The sequence below is a fragment of the Lissotriton vulgaris genome, chromosome 3_1 (genome assembly GCF_964263255.1).
Source record: "Lissotriton vulgaris chromosome 3_1, aLisVul1.2, whole genome shotgun sequence".
NCBI classification, from domain to species: domain Eukaryota; kingdom Metazoa; phylum Chordata; class Amphibia; order Caudata; family Salamandridae; genus Lissotriton; species Lissotriton vulgaris.
In genome coordinates, this window is record NC_141689.1 from 1,025,006,345 (window position 1) to 1,025,029,304 (window position 22,960).

The window sequence follows — 22,960 nt, forward strand, 5'->3', positions numbered from 1 at the left end:
TGGTCCATGGGAACAAAAGGCAGACTCTCAAGAGTGTAGTCACCATTTGCCCATCAAAGGAGGCTTCTCCTTTGAAGCTTGCCTTTTGGTTTAACACCTTGAATGACTTCCTGCAGAGGGGAGGTAACAGCTCGCCTAGTAGCAGGCAAGTGGTCCGTTTAAGCCATGATTAATTTGATACATTACAGTGCCAAGTTAGGTAGTCCCATTCAGAAGTTAGAGAAGGCTGCGGTGCCAGCAGTAACCATGTGTTAAGCAATGGGGCAACTAACTTTTCCACAGCAAACAACAATTTGAGGGGTATTGCTGCAAGGCTTATATAAGCATACATGTCCCACTTAATAATATAGTTGCCTTACATGCAATTGTACACTGGATCCAATGTCCTAGGGACTTATATGTAAGTCAGTACTTGCCACTTTGTAAAGGGTTAGCACACTGGCATGAAAATCTTGTTAGCAGGCCTCAGTGTACTCTCAGAGTTTGAATAACCAGCAGCATTAGACCACAAATGTGGGGTGAACATGCAAAAAGAGGCATTTCCTTTCTGATATAGAAAAGACTTAGCTCTTCATGCATTTCTTTCTGATAGATATTGTGGTGAGGAATTCATGCCCGCCTTCACAAAGATGAAAAGAGTCCACATTACTGCTTATCTTTAAAATATGCCCTGTGACAAAATGCTGAGTACAGTGCAAGGAGAACTCAGGAAGAAATCGAATTGGGATACTAAGGAGAGGTAGCAATTTGGAGAAGAATGAGGAAACATAGTGAATGGCAGGAACTGAAGGGACAAAGGAATTGTTGGGAGGAAAAAGCAGGTAGAGGTTGTACAGACGGAAGTAGCATGAGGGGACATGACTGGGTAATTGAACATAGAAGGGAGGAGGGGTAGGTGGTAAGGACCTGGGACAAAGGTAGAGAATGGAGTGAGGAAGAAAAGTGGTGCAGTTGGTAGGTGAATAAAGTGTCGGAATAGAGTAAAGTGAGCTTTAGAAACAGACAAAACAGGGGGCTACCACCTGGAAGGGGATTTATCTACAGAAAAACAGGGAATGTCTTTGGATGAGAAGTTTCAATTCTTTCTTGAAGGTCATTGTTGTAATCTACTGTTTAGTGTAATGCATCCTCCCTATTGATGTTCATTGATATTCTTTTCTCTGCTGCTCAGCAGTGTGTGAGGTCATTAGTATGTTGATAGTATGCACACAACGTGACATTCACCCTTCCTCATTTCCAACTTTTTCCCTCCCAGCTATGCCCAATAACTCTCAGAGTAAGAACATGTTGTCTAGGGCGTAGCCTTTTATTTCACATCAAACCAGGTAATTCTTCACAGACAAATGGGAGAAACCATCCTTTTTGGATATATACAATTATTCATAGCATCATGCTTTAGCCGCATCAACCTGTCAAAGGCATTAAGCACATCATCAGGCACGACATTACTTGAACTTCAGTTTTGGCCGTACACTTAGCGGCAATAACATGTCAAAGGCAGTAAGATAATTAGGCACAACATTACACCTGCACTTGAGCTTGGAATTACAATGGAACTTGTCCGTCTCATCCCGCCAAGCTCTCCACTCAGCTGCGCACATTGCGCCGGCAGGCCCCAATGCGCACAGCAAACAGTTGCATTACTTGAAATCCAGGGCACCGCATAACGCACCGGCCCACTGGGATGCCTGAACACAGGCAGCCTCCCCAAGGTTCTACTCAGTCCATACTTTGAAGGTTAGGGCAGTAGAGTCCAGGACCACTGGCAGGTCGGTCCTCCTTTCCGCCTATCCTCAGCAGATGTGGATCCTACCCCCTCCTGGGGGGTCCCTCCAGACACTGAACTTCCTTTGTTGTGCATCCCCCTTTGTTGTTAACTGTCAGTGCTCCGCCACAGGGTGAGAAGCTACCCAGCGCACTCGCCCTCCCCCCCTGACGCTGACAGTGTTCCCTAATAGCCCGCAATATAATGCGGTTAATGAGCTTAAGTGCATTTCCTGAGAAATGCACCCCAGCTCTGCGGAACTGGACCATTACCTACTTGCGCTAGTTGAGCCAACTTGTACCTGTTGTGGCGGCTTGCAGAATTACTTCAGGCCGCAGGGGTTCCCCCGGCCTCCCGCAACATAAGCCTTCCTAATGGTGTTAGATCCTTCCCACTAGCGTTGCTGACTAAAGGGAATAGACCAAATCCTGACATGTGTACTCCTCCCAAATGAATGGACTTTTACTTTGCTCTACCCCAAAAGAATGCCTACTTTAACCTATGGGTACTGTCCGGGCTCTGATGCCCCAAAAGGAGAAAAAGCTACTATTTAGATATAAACAATTATTTGTAGCATCATGCCTTTTAAAGGCATTAAGTAAATTAAGCATGACATTACCTTAGAATTTCAGCTTTGGTCGTACACTTTAGCGGCAACAGCATGGTAAAGGCAATAAGAAAATTAGGCACAACATTACCCTGCACTTGAGCTTGGCCCTACACTTGAACATGACTGACTCATACTACCAAGCTTTTCACTCTGCTGTACACTTTGTTCCGGCAGCCCACAACAGGCTACAGCAAACTGTTGCATTACTGCAATCCAGGGCTACGGATACCGCATCGCCCACTGGAGTGCCCGAACACAGGCAGCCTCCCCAAGTTCTATCCGTAGAGTCCAGGACCACCAGCTGGTCAGACTTCCCTTTCCGCCCAACTTGGCCATAGAATAAAGTGGTTCTAATGTAAATGGGTTTCTCGCAATCCCACTCACCTGTGGATTTTTCCACCAATAAATCGTAACCCTTTCTAGGTATTCGAGTTGAAAAGGAAAGAGACCTTTGCCGAAAATTGTTTGCCTAAATACGGCCCTATAGATTTGCAGAACTGCAGCCACACGAAGATTGCATATTAATGCTTGTCCATTTAGTAACGCCACCCGATGTCGAAATATTAACTAGCAATCCCTATTGCCTGTGGAGTATGCCTGAAATAGCCCACCACCTGTTACTGGGATGCTGTTTTCTAACGCATTTGTTGCCTAGAGCCCGCAATATGCTGATAATGTAGCACCCGCCCATCTTTCATGAAGTCTGTCCATGGCGTAGATTTTATTCACCCCAAATCGGATAATTCACTATAAACCAGTACAATAGTACAAGTATCCTACTTGGATATATAAATCACTATAGATGGCTTCACACCCTAGCGACATTCACATGTTAACCACATGGCTGCTGGGCGTTTCCCCCCCCTGTGCTGGAAAATGCCATTTTAGTGGCACCATGACGAGCTCAGCTCGTCATCAGCACACGACACCCGTGGGTGATGACGAGCTGAGCTCGTCATCAGCATCGAAAGGGTTAAAGGCACTTTAATCGCTATTACATTTAGACATAGCATTATGTTGACTATACTCTTGAACCCTGACGCGCACTTTTGCCGGCAGGCCACAATGCGCTGCACCACAGTTGTATTACCTGAAAACCAGGGCACCGCATAATGCACCGGCCCTCCGAGGTACTTGAACAATGGCATAACAGTCTAGCAACATTCACACATCAAAGGCACTATGAAATTAAAATTGTCATTACGGTTGAGCATAGCATTAAGTTGTCAATAGTCTTGAACCCTCTGTTGCGCTCATTGTGCCAGCAGGCCACAACGCGCTACAACCACCAGTTGCCTTACTTGAAATCCAGGGCACCGCATAGCGCACCGGCCCTCCGAGGTACCTGAACACAGGAAGCCTCCCCAAGATTCAACTCGGTCCACGATTGGCGGGTTAGGGCAGTAGAGTCTAGGGCCACCGGCATGCTGGTCCCCCTTCCGGCCAACCCACTGCACAGTTCAATCCTACCCCCTCCTTGGGTACATCCAGTCACCAAACCAATATGTGTCCACCACTGAGAGGTTATTTAATACTTAGCAGAAAGCCCACCGCCTGTGTTTTAGCTAATCAAAAGTATGGCAGGAAGAGAACAGACGCCAATCAAATTAAACTTGGAATGAGATTGCCAGCACCCGCGTCAAGGGAATTAAATTAATAACACCCCAGGGCATCCTCACACATTCAGTGTGATGAAAGTCAATTGTTTTCTGCCCAGAACTGTTGGTTCAGATAGAGCATATGGATGCAACAACAGCAAATTGTGTTGTAGAAACGTTGCCACTAAATATTAGGCAATTGTGTTTAGCCCCTTAAACAGTACCTGTTAATGAGATGGGCTTGTACCAAGAATGGTGTTGCACACCACCTGTCCCCACTTTTCTAATGTGTGTCTTTCCTGAAGGCCACTGCATGAGAGTTGCACCGCAGAGTCCTCCGTTAGAAACACCAACCTTTAAAATAAAAGGAAAATCTGCCCGTAATTGTTTGGCAACTAAGCCGATTCCCAATTATGCAAGGCCTAATTAAATTGTACATGTATTGCAAGAGGCATCGTATGTGTCCCATCCAAGGATTGCTGACGATTCCCGATATGCCTTGTGGCTTATGACCTGAGAAAAACCCACAGTTCCCAACCTTTCAGTACATATTCATAGATGACAGAACACGATACTGCCTTTTCACCCATTTTGTTCAGCCCGGGCACCGGCCACTGCCAAGTCCCACCTGGCACTAATTGTTGTCCTTTCAAGACCTTGCGTCCTATTCTCCCTGTGGACTTCTGCATGTCAGCTTCTAACACTGTTAAAAGATTTCATCAATCTGTGGCGGTTCAAGTGGAAGCAGGTGTCCCTCAGCCCTTCAAGTGAGTTAAGATTATGTCTTCTGCAGTCTCTTCTGGTTATTGTCGGTTTCCAGCAGCATTCTGATTACCCAATTGGTGGAGCCCTGATGTATTAGGCCAAACACCGAATAACTGCAGTATTTACAAACTGACCCTCCTCTATTTTCCAGCATATCGCAAATTATTATTATTATTATTATTATTTTTTTATAGTCAGCTACCCCCGGAGTCATCATTCCTATCTTTTCCCAAATGGTGGAAAAGCAACTCAGGTCAGATGTGTGTGGGCTCCCTAGGTCTGCATATGGGTTCACCAATTCTAATCGGACACATCATTGTGCCACCACAGAGAAACTCTCACAAACTGGTAACCCTTACAGTGCGGTGCCAATATTTGTATGGGATAACGGTCTTGATATTCCTTGTATGCCCAAAACCGGGACCTTTAAGCAAAGCACATGTGTTCCTAGGCAAATTAATAACTATACTAAGTATTCCACACCTTTTCTTAGCCCTGTGGGCTGAGATTTCCCCCAAGTTGTAAAATGTTACATGAATAAAAATTCTATTATGGTCCTTGCTCTATAGCTTTGAGCAAGATGTTTAAAGACAGATCCTCGCTGCCAGGAAAATGCTTCTATGATCTACATAATAACATAATTTTTGGTGCCCCTTGTTATTACTGAGACAGGAAATTTAGATTACTACTGAAATGTGGCATTGGCTTCACTTACATGCATCATTTCCGATGATTATGCAATTGAGCCTTTTGAGCTCCAGTCTGCACTACAAAGTTGACCTATTAATTGCACATGCTGGTCTTAACACGTTCAAATGGTTTAGTCTGACATGCTAACACGAAGGTCGTATCTGCCACCCAGCTCTTTATCAGTCCTGTTTTCATTTTTATGTAAGTGACAGAGTCACTCCGCATCCCACATGGAATATTTCACTTCCATACAACTTGTACGATGTTTTTTTTATTTTTATTTTTTAACACGGACTTACCTAAAAGCCCAACATGACCACAGGTACCTGCCAAGCAGTTGTCATGCTTTTGGAAGCAGGGCACATGTAGTGACAGAGTCACATGTAATGAAAGGTATCCAGGACAGTCCTACTGACTCGAGGTCCATGAATGTCAGATATCTAGCCAAAAAATAAAAAATAAAAAATGGGGGCCCCCACAAAAGATGGATTTTCCTACTGATGGCATCCCGCCAGACTGGGGGCTTCGATTTCCAAGGAGTCAACATTTCAAACTTTGAAAGCAGTGCTGCAGATCACCTTCTCTTTCTAGGATGAGATGACTAGGTACCCATTTAGAACGCCTCAATTTGGATGTTTGTCGAGGCAACATTAAAAGTGAGTAAATGTTAATCCCCAGTTAGTGTAAACCTCTAACCTTTTAAATGGTCGCAGGTTCAGTGTGCTACAGCTTTCATTTTCAAGGACGTTTATTTGGCATGACGTGAAGCACAGAAGTACCTTAATCACATCTACTGGCCGTGCATATAGCTACATATATTTAATATATAAATAAAAATGAGATACTCCTTTCTCAATAACGAAACCCTAAGCCAAGTGGGATGTTTGCCTGTTGCACTGTAATTATTGTCTAATGACAATACACCGGGCAGCAGGGTAAAGGTAATTACAAACGCTGTCCCTATTTACTGTTTAAAATGCTGTTTTCCGTGTATTAAAGCATGTTGTGCTTCAAACCATGCACTTCGGAACATTTATGGCAGCTTAATTGAAATCAGAAACTCCCTGTTGTACTTAAAATGCCAATAAGACAAGCCTGACTCGTGAACTGCGTAAAATGACTGAGGACTCAGTCCAAGTGTGTTTAAACACATGCTGCTGAAATCAGATGGACCGCAGAGTGCAGAACATGCTCACTGAGCATGTATGAATGACCATTGTTATTACAACGGACACTAATTAATTACTCAGTCAGCAAAAAGGGGTTAAGCGGACCGAGAGTAACAGCCCCACGTAATTACAATGCTTTTCTGATGATTGACGATAGTTACCGCATGTTACCATAGTTCACCGCTTGGACCGCGTTAATATGCCGTATCATTAGTAACTTTCCAATAAAATAACAGCTTAACCTGAAAGTATACTTTTAATACCTCTGCTATTTTAGACGCTGAACATTTCATAGAACCAACAGCATAACATGACTGCTTAGACTATGACTGACATTCGGGTTACCTTAGCGGAGCCCTGCCCGCAAGTTACCGTCCTCACCGGCATTAAAGCTGACGGCATAACGGGCATCACACTCTGCGACATGGATACAACTACGGCTGTTAAACGGATTGCACTAATGATTCTGACAGAGGGAAGTCATCGTATTCAAACCACGGAAACCATTTGTAATCAAACCACTGATTCATGAAATACGACGGGAAATGAAACACCAAGCAAAGGAGCAATGGTGCCCTACTAGCGTTCTCTGGAAAGAAACGCATTGGTGGGACTCCCGTTTACGGGTCTGTGAATGGGACCAACCCTACCCAGCTTTGTGGCTACCAATTTGAAAGCCCGCCTAACTTAGTGAAATGTTTGTACTGCGGACTATCGCTTCTTCTTGGAAACCGAGGGCGCATTCCACTACTGCTGCGGGCCAATGCGGGAGCTGGCTGCAGAGCGGATTGCCTTGAGGTCCCGTATAACTAGGAAGCAGGCCTCAACCAGGGCTTCTTTATTACCGCACGACCGAAAGCAGATATCGGAACCTATAACATGAGCCACGCCCCTACACCCAGGCGCGCCCAAAGACATTACAGTTGGCGGAATCGAAACTCATACCACGAAGTCACGCCTCCTACACCCGGGAGCGCTCTCCCCCCATTGGGACAGCACAAATACATTACAGTTGTCGGAATCTGTGGTATGGTGAAAGAATCCACGTACACGCAGTTAGCAAATTAACTTTTACTTTATTACGCCGGAGCGCCGGGAATCCTGACCGTTGTGTTAGCGGTCAGCGCCTCAACAAGATGGCTTCCTTCCACTTCCTGTTGCTCCCCTTCCTGTTCCGGTAGCGGAACAACTAGAGCGCTACCACATATCTCCCCCCTTTAATCAACAAACAGTATAACAATAGAGTCCTTACTTCCAGTTCATTTCAAAGTCTTTGAACTTCTCAGGTACCTTTACAGTTCTTCCCGCTCTGGTTCTCACTCCTTCACTTCCACCTTCTTCCAGTTCCTTTCTGTCCGGTTTTCCTCCATTGCCTTCTCTTTCTCTTTCTGTCACTTCCTCACTGCTCTCTTCCTTGCACCAGCTCCTCGTTCCCTCGTACGCACTTCCTTCAACCTCACTGTCTTCCACTTGCTGCACACCTTCACTGACTTTCTCAATTTGCCTTCCCCCACTTGCTTCTTCGCCTTCGTCTTCATACTCTGCGCCTTCCTCTTCTTCACTTCCCCACTTGATGATCTTGCTGCATTTCGCCATTCTGTCCTGTGACCACACCTTCCCATCACTGAGTAAGGCAGAACGTGCGTAGGGTTCCAGTACCTGCAAGGGCGGTGAGAACTTGCTCTCTCCTTTCTTCTTGAGGATAGCTAGCTTCACCCTTCTCCAGCTCTGCACCCTGCACGTTGCGTTTCTTGTTGAAGTGTGCCGTATAAGTTTCTTGAGCTCTTTCCAAGTTCCTTCTGACCACTGCCGGTGACCATTTGCTCTGCACTACTAGTTTCCTCCACGCCAAGTTGTCTCTAGTGAAGGCCTCTCTTCCTCTTAAAACTTTAAATGGACTGTATCCTGTGCTCCCTGGGGTGATCCGATAGGCCCAAATCATTTTCTCCAGCTCCTTCTCCCAGTCCAATCCATCATTGATCGCCGCTTGAATGGTGCCCATTATCACACGATTGAAACGCTCCACTTGGCCGTTTCCTGCAGGGTGGTAGATGGGCGTATGTTTGACTTCTATCCCATTCCTGGCAGTGAAGGCAGTCCATTTGGCCGACGTGAATTGCGGCCTGTTGTCGCACGTGATCATCTTTGGAATCCCTTCTCTGACGAATGTAGAACGTAAGAAGTTCACCACTGCTTCCGTGTCCACGGACTCCGTCACTTCCACCTCCGGCCACTTGGAAAACCTATCGACGAGAACAATGGCATACTTCATCGTTCCTTCTTTGTTGAGGATGGGGCCCATAATGTCCACAGATAACATTTCCCACGGGCCGTCCGGGATTGGGAACCATCTCAACGGAGGTCTTAACATGCTCTGCGACTTGTCCGCTCTGGCACATGATTCGCACTGCCTTACGTGTCTTTCAATCTGAGCATCGATGGCTGGCCACCAGTACGCTTGTCTAGCCAGAGCTTTGGTCTTTGTCATGCCCTGGTGCCCTTCATGCAGTAAGAAATAAGAAGGCTAATACAGCCGAAATGCATTGGATATACATTGGATGTTTATGATCATTTTCTTTGGATTCATTTGAAGATTTGAATACAAAATCAGATGAAAGAATAAAGAAATCTGAAAACAAAAACATTTTGAACTTATCTTGAAAGATTATTAATTAACTTTACAACCCAGGTTTTTGGGACTCGGCTGTGACTAGGGGACGTCACCCAAGTTAGGGTCACGCTTTCTTATTTCTTGTTTATCAGTACTCCTAGGCGGAGAGTACACCCTAGAGCACGCAACAACGGATTAATTTCTACTGAACTTCAGTGTGCAAGCGTGACACACTTTTTTTTTTTTCTTCATGCAGTAAGGACATCAAACGATTCAGTATGCCGCGTGGGGGGATCACTTTGTCGCCTCGCAATAGGAATGTTGGGTTCTCTGCTAATGACAGTTCCTCTCTTACTTCCCAATATCTCCTGAGCTCCTCCTTGAGGTGTCTCTTTTCCGGCCACCCGTGGACTACGTACCCCTTGATGGCCTCCAAGTCGTCGTCCTCTTTATAGGCTTCTTCCCATTCCTGGGCACTGATTACCTTCTCCGTCTCTTGGATGGTGGCTACCACGAATCCTTCCCACTTGTGTTTCTCCTCGTCCTCTGCCTCTTCCATGGCTGCCGCTCTGCTGAGGAAGTCCGCCACTTTATTTTGCGCCCCTGGGATGTGCTCCACCTCATACACATAGTCCAGCAGTCTGAGTGTCATTTTTGCAATTCTGGGTGTCGCATTAGCATGGCCACTGGAGGTAAGCACTTTGACCAAGGGTTTGTGGTCAGTCCTCACCAGAAATTTCGCACCCCACAAGTACTGCCTGAATCTTTCAATGGCCCAAACTACAGCCAGCATTTCTTTTTCAACTACGCTGAACTTTTCTTCATTTGGCGCTAGAGATCTGGAGGCAAAGCTGACTGTAGACATGATTCCATTTTCGGATTGCTGCATCAGTACCGCTCCCAAACCCTTGTCACTGGCATCTGTTGTTAGGATAGATGCTGCTGTTGGGTCAAATCCTTTCAGTGGGATGGCGGCCCCCATTTCCTATTTGAGTGTGTCGAATTCTGTCTGTTCCTCCTGGCTCCATACGAACTTGTTCTTTTCCTTCAGTAGTTGGCGCAGGAGATGAGTTTTTGTTGCGAAGTGAGGAATGAACTTGCTGTAGTATTCGGCCATCCCCAGGAATGACCGAACATCCTCTTTTTTTTCGGGGTGGGGGCACGCAGGATGGCGTCCATGTTGGCCTTCTTAGGTTCGATCCCTCTTTCGCTCACCTCGTGACCCAGGTAGGTGACTGATTTCACTCCAAACTTGCATTTGGTCCATTCCGCTGTAAGCCCATTGTCTTGTAATGTGCGCAGCACTTTGTGAAGTTTCTCGTTGTGGTCCTGCTTGGTTCTTCCCATGACCAAGATGTCATCTTGAAAGAACTGTACATCTTCAACGTGTCTTAGGATCCTGTGCATCATCTTCTGAAATACTGCCGCCGCCGAGGCCAGGCCAAACGGCATTCTCATGAACTCATAGCAGCCGAAAGGCATGATGAAGGACGTGAGGTGACAACAGGATGGATGCAGTTTCACTTGGTGGTAGGCGGACGATAAATCCACTGTGGAGAACCACTTGATGTTCTTAGTCTTCGCCAGCATCTCATTTATTCGGGGCAGAGGGAATTTGTCGATGACTATGTTCTTGTTTAATTCCCTGAGGTCGACGCACAGCCTCACCTTACCGTTGGGTTTCTGGGCCACCACCAGCGGTGAAAGCCATTCTGCACTCTCTGTGGCTCTGATCACCCCTTCCTTTTCTAGCCTGTCCAGCTCCTTCTGCACTGCTTCCCTACAACGGAACAGGATGTTCCTCACCTTGTGGACGACGGGTCTGGCTCCTTCCTTCAGCTTTATGAGGTGCTTGTACCTCGACAGTTCTCCAATTTGTCCGTTGAAGACTTTAGGGTATGCTCTGTGCCATGACTCAGAATCATCTTTCTCTTCCCAATCCATTAGCAGGATTTTCGCAATGCCTCCAGGATTGAGCTGTATCCCCAACGCCCCCTGGTCCTTCCAGCTCAGTACTGAGGGCCCCTTCTCTGCGATGTATAGCTTGCACTGTGCGTGACGGCCCCTGAACTCAAACAGGAGGGGGCAGTATCCCAACATGGGAATTTTCTGTCCAGTGTATGTGACCGGCCTCAGGTCCATCGGACGTAGTTCCTCCTCAACGTTGGAGACAAATTTTTCTTCCCACACTCGTCTCTGTATGATGGAGATGGGGGCACCACTGTCTGCAATCATTTCTATGGGTATCCCTCCTATGTGCATGTCTAGTCTCGGTTTATCCGACTCAGAGCCATCCATTTCTAACACTTGCACATCTATGTAAAGAACTTCTTCTAAGTCATTGTCCTTCTCTTGGTTGTCCACATTCTCTTGTTGCTCTCGGTCGACGTATCTGACCATTGCCCCCTTTGGCTTCCGGCGGCACACTTTCTCATAGTGCCCGAACACACTGCAATATGAGCACCTTGCCTTGAATGCTGGGCACGTTTTGTCGTTCCCAAGATGCGCTGTGCTCCCACACCTGTAGCAGCTTAGTCGCCCCCCTTGCTCGTTCTGTGGTCCGCTTGATTGGTTGGGGCTGGGCGTCGCACTTCTTGATTCTTCGGTTGGTCTCTCGGCTTTGGCCGCTCACTCTTCCTCGGTGTCATTATCTTGCACACTGTTTGCGACCCTCCAGTTTCTTTCTTGGCTGCCTGTGCACATCGCTTGGATAGTTCGGTCTTCTTCACCATCGCCCAGATCTCTTTGAGAGGAGCATCCCCGTTTACCCACAATTTTTCTTGGACGTGGGTGCTTGATGTGTGCATGATGATCTGATCCCTGATTAGTTCGTCGTGTAGTGTGCCAAATTTACACGAAAGGGCTAATTTCTGGAGAGCCACCACGTACTCGTCCACAGACTCACCGCTCTTTTGCTTTCTTTGAAAGAAGTTGTATCTGTCTATGGCGACGCACACCACCGGCCGGTAATGTGCGACGAGGTCGGCAATGGTGTGGCTGAAAACGTCGGTATCAGTGCCGTCCCTTGCTCCTTTGACTATGGTGTCGTATACTATAATCCCTTCTGGGCCTAAGTTAGGCAACAATATTTTCTTCTTCCTCTTGCTAGAAAACGGGGTATCACCTTCTTCTTCCAAGGCATCAAGGTAATTCAGGAAGTACCTCTTCCAGTCTTCCCCTTGCATGTCTGGTTCTCCGCTCTTCGTCAAAAACGGCACTAGCTGGGTGAGGGAGGATGACTGGGTAGCCATTTTGGGCTCGCCTCTCTGGCGAGTGGCAACCGGGATAGCCCGACTAGGTGGACTACCCGGCGTGGAATGCTCGACAGCGTGCCCTCTGTTGCGATCGTCGTCACTATCCTCTTCCCCCTTCACCGCTGAGGAACCAGGTAAAGTCTGTACAATTCCTTCCTTGGCTGGGTTAGAAGAGCCAGGCACTTCTTTGCCTGATCGCTGCTCCGCCAGCTTGCCGGGCACCCTGCAGCCAAGGCTTAATGTGGGGTTCCACTGAGTGGGGCCAAGCGCTTGCTGTCCGCCTACTCTCGCTGCACTGCCTGGGCTTGCCTTCTAGCTGCTTGCAATGCTATCCACTGTACTGTGCACCATTCGACCGGGTTAAGTAGCTTCCTCCTGTGCCCCCTGTGTGCTTTTGCTGAAACCCCCTTCCAGTCCTTTATCCCCTCGCAGGCAGGGCTTATGGTAGTATACTTGCAGGCTTGTGAGGTTGTGCTGGGGGGGGGGGGCGGCGCCGTTTCGCGCTCTTTTCCTCTCCTAGGTCGGGACCTCTGCCACGCTCCGGCGATTACTCCTGCTCTGGCGCTGTGCTGGGAAGCAGGAGGTGCGCGGGTGTCACTCGCTGAGCCTCGTCGCCATTGTGGTATGGTGAAAGAATCCACGTACACGCAGTTAGCAAATTAACTTTTACTTTATTACGCCGGAGCGCCGGGAATCCTGACCGTTGTGTTAGCGGTCGGCGCCTCAACAAGATGGCTGCCTTCCGCTTCCTGTTGCTCCCCTTCCTGTTCCGGTAGCGGAACAGCTAGAGCGCTACCACAGAATCGAAACTCATACTGTGAAGCCAAGCCCCCTACACCTGGGCGCGCTTTCCACCCATCGGGACAGCAACAAATGCACAGATAACAGCCTCGTGTATCTCCCTCGATGCAACACTCTCGGTAGAAGGACATCGCTGTCCCATGCCACACTTATCACTCCCCGCTACCCGAGCGATCCCTTAACACGTATTATTTTGCACCTAAAAAGCATACCTGTAATCCCTGCACAGTGAACTCCCTGCGGTCCCCATCTATTATTAAACACAGATAAAACACGGTCAGGAGTCTACCACCTCACGTTACATACCGATTCTATGCGACGCGATGGCGCTTTCCACGGCTAGGTTTATAACGTAATGCATAACAAAACATACTAATCGAAACGTTATCCCAGAGATCCAACAGTGAGAACAAGGGCACGTCCCCCGCCTACGCCGCAGGACCCCCTAGCCATACCCGCGCTGCATCTATGTGACGCGAAGGCGCTTTTAACGCCTAGAAGTACAAACACTATACCAACTATCATAACTTATTGAAACGCTACGCCTAGGCCCCCTCATACCTCCTGTGCCACGCTGCACACCGCCGACCGGTCAACGAAGTCCCCGTCAACGACGTGCCTCTAATGCTTGCTGGAGGTCTGAGGGGACAAAGAGGCAGACTACTGCCAGGCTCAGCCTTAAATAACTTACCCTACAATCTTGCACGCCCTGCTGACATCAAGGTCCCTCCTTACTCAATACTTAGCTAACCCATAGGGGGCTAAGTCACATGGTGCAACTAAGGGCGCCCCTCTCCTAGGCGGGGGGGGGTTGCCTGTTCAGAGTGTTTGTGTTTGGGTGCGGTCAGTTGGAGTGGATGGGCTGAGCAGCAAGGATTCTGGTACTGGCGGGGTGTTACCCGTAGCCTGTAACTAAGTTAAATAAACCTGCATCTATAACCTAAAATGATCTATTGTATTTGTAATAATGGTGATGACTGAAAATAGAATCTTCACATGGGAAAAATAGAATAGATAGAAGAAAAAAGAGGAAGACTACAAGAAAAAGAAATTAAAGCCGGAAGGAAAGAGAACCACTCTGGTAGCCCCACCAGCGTCCTTTTCACTGGACAGCCTACATTCAAGAGAAGTTCTTGGTGTGTATCTGTTACTTAAGTGGTCTGGTAGCATTTACAAGAATTGGTAGTGTTCAATTGGAATGAATGTGCTGCATTCAATTGGAGTGGACTTGCAGTGTATTGTTTTTAAGAACTGGCAGTGGAGGAAAGTGACAAACTAAATGCATTGTGATAACTAAAGGGAAACGTGAATAGAGATTGAATCCTGAAATCTACTGAAGTTGGAGGGCATGTGATCTGTTTGACTTCAAGGCAAGTCATTTAATCTACAAAGTCTGCAGTTGGATTGTTCTGCATTTGCTCATGTGTGCGAGACGTTTTGGTGGAGACCATACTGGAAGCAAGTGAGAATTGTACTGGCTAAATGTGTACGGACTGAAGCAACTGTGACTGGAGTCCCTGGATTATTTGTGTTAAAGGGTCACTAGTGAGCCTGAGAAGAGTGAAGTAAAGTGTATTCCCCTAACATTGTCAGGGAAGTATACTTTTGAAATTCGATTGGGCGCCCTGTCTTTGGTTGCACGTCATTGCCTGATTTCGCTGTGGAGTGCATGTGCTGATGAATTGTTGTCATGGAAGAGCGTCCATGTTCTCAATGTGCTGCGGAGATAAGCTCGTGTCACCGGCTTACAGTCAACATTCTTGTTGGTCTGTGGGTTAGGTGTGAGACTGAAGTATTCTGGTTCTGTTGCGGCATTGTGTCACGCGGAAGGGAGCTCACCATGGGATGCTCTTCCAGAAAAACCTTCTTTCATTGACTGAAGGGATCTTGCAGCTGATTGGACAAATCAGAAGGTGCTCTTTTAAGAAACAAGGAAGAAGTTCAAATGTTACTTATGTGCGTCAAGTGCACTGAAGGCATTATATGAACACCATGGAGTCTCATTCTGACTAAAAGGCATTGTCAGGTGGTGTGGTGTGAGAAACAGGAGCCAAATGTGTGAACATTGTAGGGAATGGCAGCTGAGTGTTTGTAAGGTACTGTGGTGGCTATCTCAATCAAGCATCATTTACGGAATGTATCCGGGTCTACCATGGGAAGGTTCGGTTTCTTCACAATTGAACAGGCTGATATAACACATTAACGCACCATTACTTATGTGCACTGAACCTGTTCGTATTTGAAAGAAACACTGTTGTGGAGCAAACTGGTGGTAAGGAGCATCAAACCTGCATAATGTTCATCGTGAAGTAAGTACCTACAATGAGCGTTGGAGATGAGACACTTGAAGAGCCAAGTTTAAGTGTATGCCTACCGCTGCTGGGATTAATTTTTAATGTTGTATTGAATTGAGAAATGCTATGCTAATGCTGATGAGTTTAATGCTCATTTCTGTACTGATGCTTAACCCTTTCACTGGGGCCGCTATTCCGCCGCAGTGCTAAGGGGCGGGGGGTGGCAGCCCGGCGCTGCCGCGCTGGTGACAAAACCACTCCGTCACGCCCCTTGGGTAAGCTGTGCTTGTGACGGAGCAGTTCCGTCACTGCCCCGCCCGCTCAATAGAACGCGCCGCACAGGCGTGAAATCAGCGCTGCGCAGGCGCGGCGAGCAGGCCGTGACATAACCATTCCGTCACCAGCACAGCCCACCCGAGGGGCGTGACTGAACGGTTTTGTCACAAGCGTGGGAGGGGTTAAATGCTGATTTCAGAATGCAATGTTGAATATTGGGTACCAGAATGTTTGCGTGTGTATAGTGTGCTGAAGTTTTCAAGCCATGCTGAATTGTTGTGGAATGTTTTATTTGTGTGCTTGTATGCTGCAGTGGTATATGCAGCTGTGACATGTTAGTGTCATTATTAATATTTACTGTGGTTTTGTATTACCCCAGGTCCTATATGGAAGTGGTATGGGGAGAAGTGTGTGTCCTTGGTCCTGTAGCAATAACATATGTTGAGAGACATGTTGGTGTCATGTTTAGTATCCTTCCTTGTCCTGTTATCCTTGTCCTGTTATGTTCCCTGAAGGCAGAGAGACTGAGCTATCTTGGTCCTGAAGTGAGGCCATGTTTGACCATCCTTCTAAGGGGTTAAGGATGTAGGGGCAGTGTGTGAAGCCCAATCTTTTAGTGGGTACGTGGTTACACCTCAATGCAGTAGAGAGTAGGTGAAGACCTGGTCCTGCTTAAATGAATTGTAAAGGGGGTATGTGTGTTGCACCCCAATGCAGTAGAGGGTAGATGATGCCCTGGTCTTGCTTAAGTGAATTGTGAAGGGGACACGTGGGTTACACCCCAATGCAGTAGAGGGTAAAAGAATCCCTGGTCCTGCCAAGGTGTATTGTGTTGTGCAGAGGAACAGGTAGTTAGTTTTCCCAGAAGAATTAGTAAATGTATATTGTTAAATTTGTATTGTGTGAACGGGTAGTTAGTTTTCCCTGATGGATGAGCAGAGAAGTTTTGTGTTTTTTGTAAACTTGTATTTTTGAATCTGTGGGACGTATTGCTTGTGGATTTTACCACCCTACATTCCATTGTATTTTCTATTGTCTTTATAAGGGGGGAGATGTGTTGTAATCTACTGTTTAGTATGATGCATCTTCCCCATTGTTATTTTTTGATGTTCTATTCCCTACTGCTCTGCCAGTGTGTGAGGTCATTAGAATGTTGAGAGTGTTTGTTTTTGGATGCAGTAAGTTTGAGTGGATGGACTGAGCAGCAAGGATGCTGCTCCTGGTGGGGCATTACCTGTAACCTGCAACTAAGTTAAATAAACCTACATCTATAATCTACAAGGATCTAACACTCACCAGTAAGGATTTGCAGCCAGATTCTTCAAACTAAAATCGGCTCGGAAAGGGCCATATTCTGAGAATCTGACCCTTTGCAAGCGCTATTTTTGCATTTGGGATTCATCATCCCAAATGCAAAAATCCCAATTCTAGAAATTGCTAAATTGCGATTAATTGCATTTAAGGAATCTCAATTTGAGATTCCTTAAATGCAATTCATGAACCATTTTAAAATTGTGAATTCGCAATCTGAGGCCGCTATTTACCGCGAAGTCTAACTACGTGGTAAATAGCAAAAACTTTAAAAAATGCACTAAAATGCATTTTTCAAAGTTTCATGTTGCGCACACACATGCCCTAAGTGCATGTGTGTGCGCAACATATGTGCACAAATCAATTTCAGGGGTGCAACAGGGTGTCCTTTGGACACCCCTGCACCCTTGAAATCGCAATCTCAATTTGCGAATCGCTAATTGCGATTAGCATATTGAGATGGTCTTCCCATTCATTCCTATGGGCCTCTAGGCCCATAGGAATGAATGGGGAGATATTCCTTAGTTGCGACTCGCAATTTGCAACTCGCAATTAAGGAATTATTAGAAATCGCTATTTTTTAAGTGATTTCTTAATGAATAGCATTTTGCTATTCCTTAATAGCGAATCGGTATTTTTCGCTATTCAGGAATCGCAAAATGTGTTCTTGATGAATCTGGCGGTTGGTGTATAGATTTAGTAGAAGAGAACTCAAAACTCTTTTCACACTCTCAGAAAAGGATTGTGCATTCCTTTTTAAAGGCATGAGGTCACAAGAAAAGGTTTTCTGTACTCTGAATCGATCTAAGACCACTTAACATATTAGATGGTTGATGCATCTTGACGGTAACATAGTAGCCATTTTACACAATCAATTGCATTGAGAGGAACTATTTTTACCCCACCACCAGTAGAAAATGCCAAAAGCAAGAACAAAACAATATTTAAACATTTTTTTTGCACTACCACTATTTATTTAACATCCACGCATCCAGCAAAAATAATTTTCAAATCATCACCAAATATAAATGCAAGGAATCTTTTTTATAACCCGTGAAATTCTGCTGTCCGATCAAAAACGTGGTAGACAGCAGAGTAAATCACTCCCGTAAGGGGGCTAATCTAACTAAATTAAGCAATTTTATGGCCGTAGGTGACTGGCCCAAAACCCTTTTTATATGCTATAATTTGCTTGTTATGTTGACAGCAAGATGTGAAGCCAGATCTCAAAATAACCTATTCAGAAAATAATACGCATTAGAAACAAATTTGCCCTGGGTCACAAAAATAACCACACCGCCTGAATGTTAATAAAAATAAACCATTCACATTAGGCTCTAGAAACGACACGAGTTATTTTGACACTAATATCCCGGTTGATTTGCTTGGCTGCTGATCTGCTTCTCCCAAGCCCAGGAATAGTTGTTTGTATAAGGTTAGACTTAACTTGCCTTATTATACATATGCATGAATGCCCAGCGTTTGTAGGCTGCTTGCTTTCACCAGTTTAAAGCACCGCAGTGGATGAGCAACTCTGAAAGCACATTTGGACCCTGCACTCTTGCGCTGTGCCTACTGCAGGTTCAGGGGCATATTATTAACGTCGCTGTCAGTGCGTAGCGATACATTTTTTATTGCAGGGTATCTCTGGAATTTAGCGCATTATTAACAACACGTTTCTCCAGGGCGATACAAATTCCAGTTATAGCTGTTTCGCAGGGAACATCACTGCTTTCCCAGCGATGTTCCCTGCAAAATGGCGATAACCTTGCTGATACGACCCTGCCGTCGTATCAGCATAATCCACACTCTATGTAAAGCATAGGTAAGTCTGGATTTTAGCAGACGTTAATTTTTGGCGAAAATCGCCTTTTTTGCTAAAATCTAATGTGCGCTAAAATCCTGTGGGCTGCCTTGTAAATTTTGCGATGTGAACATCAGCGATATTTTACAAGGTAGTCCATCTGGGGTACGCCCACTTTGCATCTCATTAGAGTTGCAAAGGGAGGCGTTGGGAAAAAGGGTGCTAACATGCGATTATGCATGTTAGCACCCTCTTGTAAACAGGGCGATAGTTTTATCTCTGCTTTTTTGGCTTTTTAAGCCAAAAAAGCGGAGATAAAGCCCTTGATAATATGCCCCTCATTTCTTTGAGCATGTATAGCCTAACACATGCACATAACGAGCACAGTAAGGATACCTTAGGTATCATACCATAGTACAACATATTCCTGAAATGATTTTGCTTCTAACATACTGTTTTTATATCCCCCAGCTCTTCTACAGAATATTAGCTTAAATGTCAATCCTCAGGAAAACGTAGACATATTTTATTAATTGAAGACAATACTAGTGTTATGAAACCGATGCTTGCAGTACTGATCTCCAATACCGTTGTAGTTGTAAAATATACTTTACCACCACACCGGGTGCAGTAGCTTTCGCCAGACACATTTCACATACTACAGTTTAAACTAGAACGTAGGTGCAGCTGGCCTGTAAGAAATTCAAATATAGTACACTGTGCTCTCCTTTGTATAAAATTGCAACTACAAAATGCAATAATTATTACACACAACAGTAAAACTACGTATTTTATGTGAGTACACTATTAATTCTGCTCATGCTGCCTTGCCTCTTCCCACCTCAGCGCTACTCACCCAGGACCTGCTCTGTCGCTGTGCACCCAAAAGTGTGGCAATCGCCTTTGTCGCAGTTCAGAGATAAAAGTAGATGACCTCATCAGGGTTATGCAATGAAGGAAGCTCAAACAGATAGAGAAAGCAGCCTAAAACAGGCATTCTTCAATGAACAATTTAGAGGGGATAAGAAAGTGCACGCTAGCAGTGAAATAAGTACTAAATCAACTATGGTAATTATAGTGTTAATAAATACAAAGAAATACATTGCAATAGTAGTACTAACACTAATAACTACTAATACTGGCAATATTAATACTAACAATAGTGAAGAACGTCATATTAATATTAAATTCGACCACATGTTCTCTGGGTCAGCCCTCAGAATCTGGAACACTATCCCTCCTGAGACACATCGGTGATTGGGGTTCTTTCTGTACAGTGCTCTTATGCCGTTGGTCTTGTTCGCACTCTATACAACTCTCTAAATAAAAATAGCAATTAATTAATGCTGATATTAATGCAAATGGCATTTTAATGCGCACTTCAAAACCCGAGTAATAGGAGAGCAAGCCATACAGGTTGCATGTACCAACCTGTTTATAATGAAGTTTCTGAATATATCCAGTGTATTGCGGCTGCAAGTGTTATTTTTCCAGGACAAACTAATCAACACCTTAGTTCAATTAGTGGTTCTTCAAGTTCCACAAAAGACCAGTTGGTCAGTCAGAAAATCATTCCCATAATATGTATTCTATTTTTTTAATACTGTTTCGTGTGTGAACATTGTTCCTTACCACCAATAATATTTTGTGCTTTTCCACAGGTCAGTATTGGCAGCTTTCTCAAGTATGAAATGCTGATTTGGCCTGCCAGAACTGAAAGTTTGCATTTTGCAAATAAATCTGTGGCAGGTGTGCTAACTCGCAGGGCAATTTTAGCCATAGTCTGCTATATCTCTGCTACAAATTCTGTTAGCAAAAGATATTTAAGCACCTGGCTCTTCTGTTCCCCCTCTTAGTTGAAGACATTTTTTGTGTGCAGTTTACCGAAAATGTAAATATATTTTTTTGTTTGGCTTAGTCTGTAATGTTTGGGCTTTGGGTTTATTTATATAGGCATGCTGCAGTAGTTCAGTTCTTTCTTACTGTAGCTTGCACACTGTAAATTTCTGCAACAGTACAACAGTGTTAGACAGAAGATGTAGCACTACAGATAGAGTGGTTGACCTCGGACTTGGGGAACCATGTTCGAGTCTCGGCAACAACGCTCAACATCCCGTGATTCTGGGCAAATCACTTAGGGCTATATGTAGGAAGCTGTTTTACGATCGCAAACACTGCGATTTGCAAAAATCAGGGTGTATGCGATCGCAAAACAGACTGTTCCTATGTAGGAAAGGTTTCTGCTGCGCTAATGTAGCGATTATCATTTTTGCGTTCCAATGATTCTGCGAATTATTTTGCGAAATCGCAATCTGCAGCAAAGCATTTGCGATATCCGCAATACCGTTCCTGCTAACTGTGAATTCGCAAATTGAGATGTAGCTAAAAGTCACAATTTGCGATTTTACGAAATTCGCAATTTTGCGCTTCTCGATCACCACCAACTCTGAGCAGGTGGTAACCAGGTGCTACCTATTCAAACAGACCCACAATGCCACTGGGATTTCCCACCATGGCTGGCCTGTATGTGATAGCCAGGAGGCTGATGAATCAGAGATGCTACACAGAGAAGGAGATGCCAAGAAAGGCTCTACAGAGCACGCATCACCCTCTTCCAGCTGACTGAGGAGGAGATCCATGTGAACAACAGGCTGCACCCAGACAGCATCTTGGATTTAATAGAGGAGCTGACACCCATACTAAAACACCCCACATGCAGGGCACACACCATTCCCACCCATGTCCAGGTTCTGTGCTCACTGCACCTCCTAGCATCCAGGAGTTTTCAGGGGGTGATCGCCACAGCAGGAGGGGTCTCTCAGAGTGCACTTTCACTCTTCTTCCAAGCTTTCCTTGATACAATGGTTCAGAGGCTGCATCACCACATCCAATTTCCCAGCACACAACAGGCACTAGATCAGACCAAGCAGGAAGTCTACCAAATAGCCCAATTCCCCCACGTCATTGGCTGCGTAGATGGGACCCATGTCGCACTCTAACCCCATCACAGAATGAGTATGTATTTAGGACCAGAAAGTCATATCATTTCCTGGACATCCAGGTATTGTGCAACTCCAAACATATAATCACTGATATTGTGGCAAAATACCCAGGAAGCACACACGACTCATTCATGTTTCACCACTGTGGATTAAATCGCAGACACACAAATGGCAAGTTTGGAGAGGGCTACCTGCTAGGTAAATGCATGGCTTACAAACACACAACCAGTAAAAGTTTGAACTGGCATGACAGTATTGAACATACATCTACTTACCCCCTGCAGGTGACAGTGCGTATGCTGTACATAACTACATCCTCACACCGTACCTGAATCCAGCCACAGCAGCTGATCGGAGGTACAACAGCGCCCACAGAGCCACACACTGTGCCATTGAGATGACCTTTGGAATCCTTAAGAGCCGTTTCCGCTGCCTCCATAAGAGTGGAGGTGCGCTACAATACAGCTCTGAGACATGTTGCAAAATCGTTGTTGCCTGTGCAATGCTACACAACATCGCTAGCAAGAAAGGCACCCCAGTGGATCTGACAGATTCAGACACATCAGATGAGGAAGAACCAACTCCATGTCGCAGACCAGCAGGTGGTGCCGGGGCAGCTGCCAGGCGACTGAGATGAGATGAGATCACACAGAACTACTTCTAAGTGAGTAATGAGCACACAATGCCAAAGAATGGTGCTTAACTGTTATGTTTATTTCCTTTGCTACAGGAATACATCTGTCACACAGCGTGTCTTTATTGTGATTGCTTGCAAATGTTTGTGCCGCAGTGCAAGTATTTCTATCAGTCAATAAGTCCATATGGAATGTGTTGCTTCACACATAGCCATAAGTCCCTGATGTATCTTCACCTCCTGCATGCACGCCCTTTTGCTCCTCGCTCAGGCTGCCCACTGCCCTCCCTGGAGTCCTCATCTACTCTCCCCTGGTGCGCACTCTGGCGTCTGTCTGGTGGAAGTGGTGGAGTGATGCTTCTCCTGCTGGAGTGTT

The 22,960-nt window shown here is 45.7% G+C and overlaps 1 protein-coding gene across 1 annotated transcript in view; it reads right to left on the minus strand.

Moving 5' to 3' along the window:
• Positions 1-19,891, minus strand: part of LOC147727328 (acyl-coenzyme A amino acid N-acyltransferase 1-like) — a 324,055-nt gene extending 304,164 nt beyond the window's left edge. The window contains exon 1 of the mRNA XM_086961412.1: positions 19,805-19,891. Coding sequence (XP_086817538.1) covers positions 19,805-19,887 — 83 coding nt within the window. The 5' untranslated portion in view covers positions 19,888-19,891. The remainder of the gene's footprint in view (positions 1-19,804) is intronic.
• Positions 19,892-22,960: the final 3,069 nt, after the last annotated feature.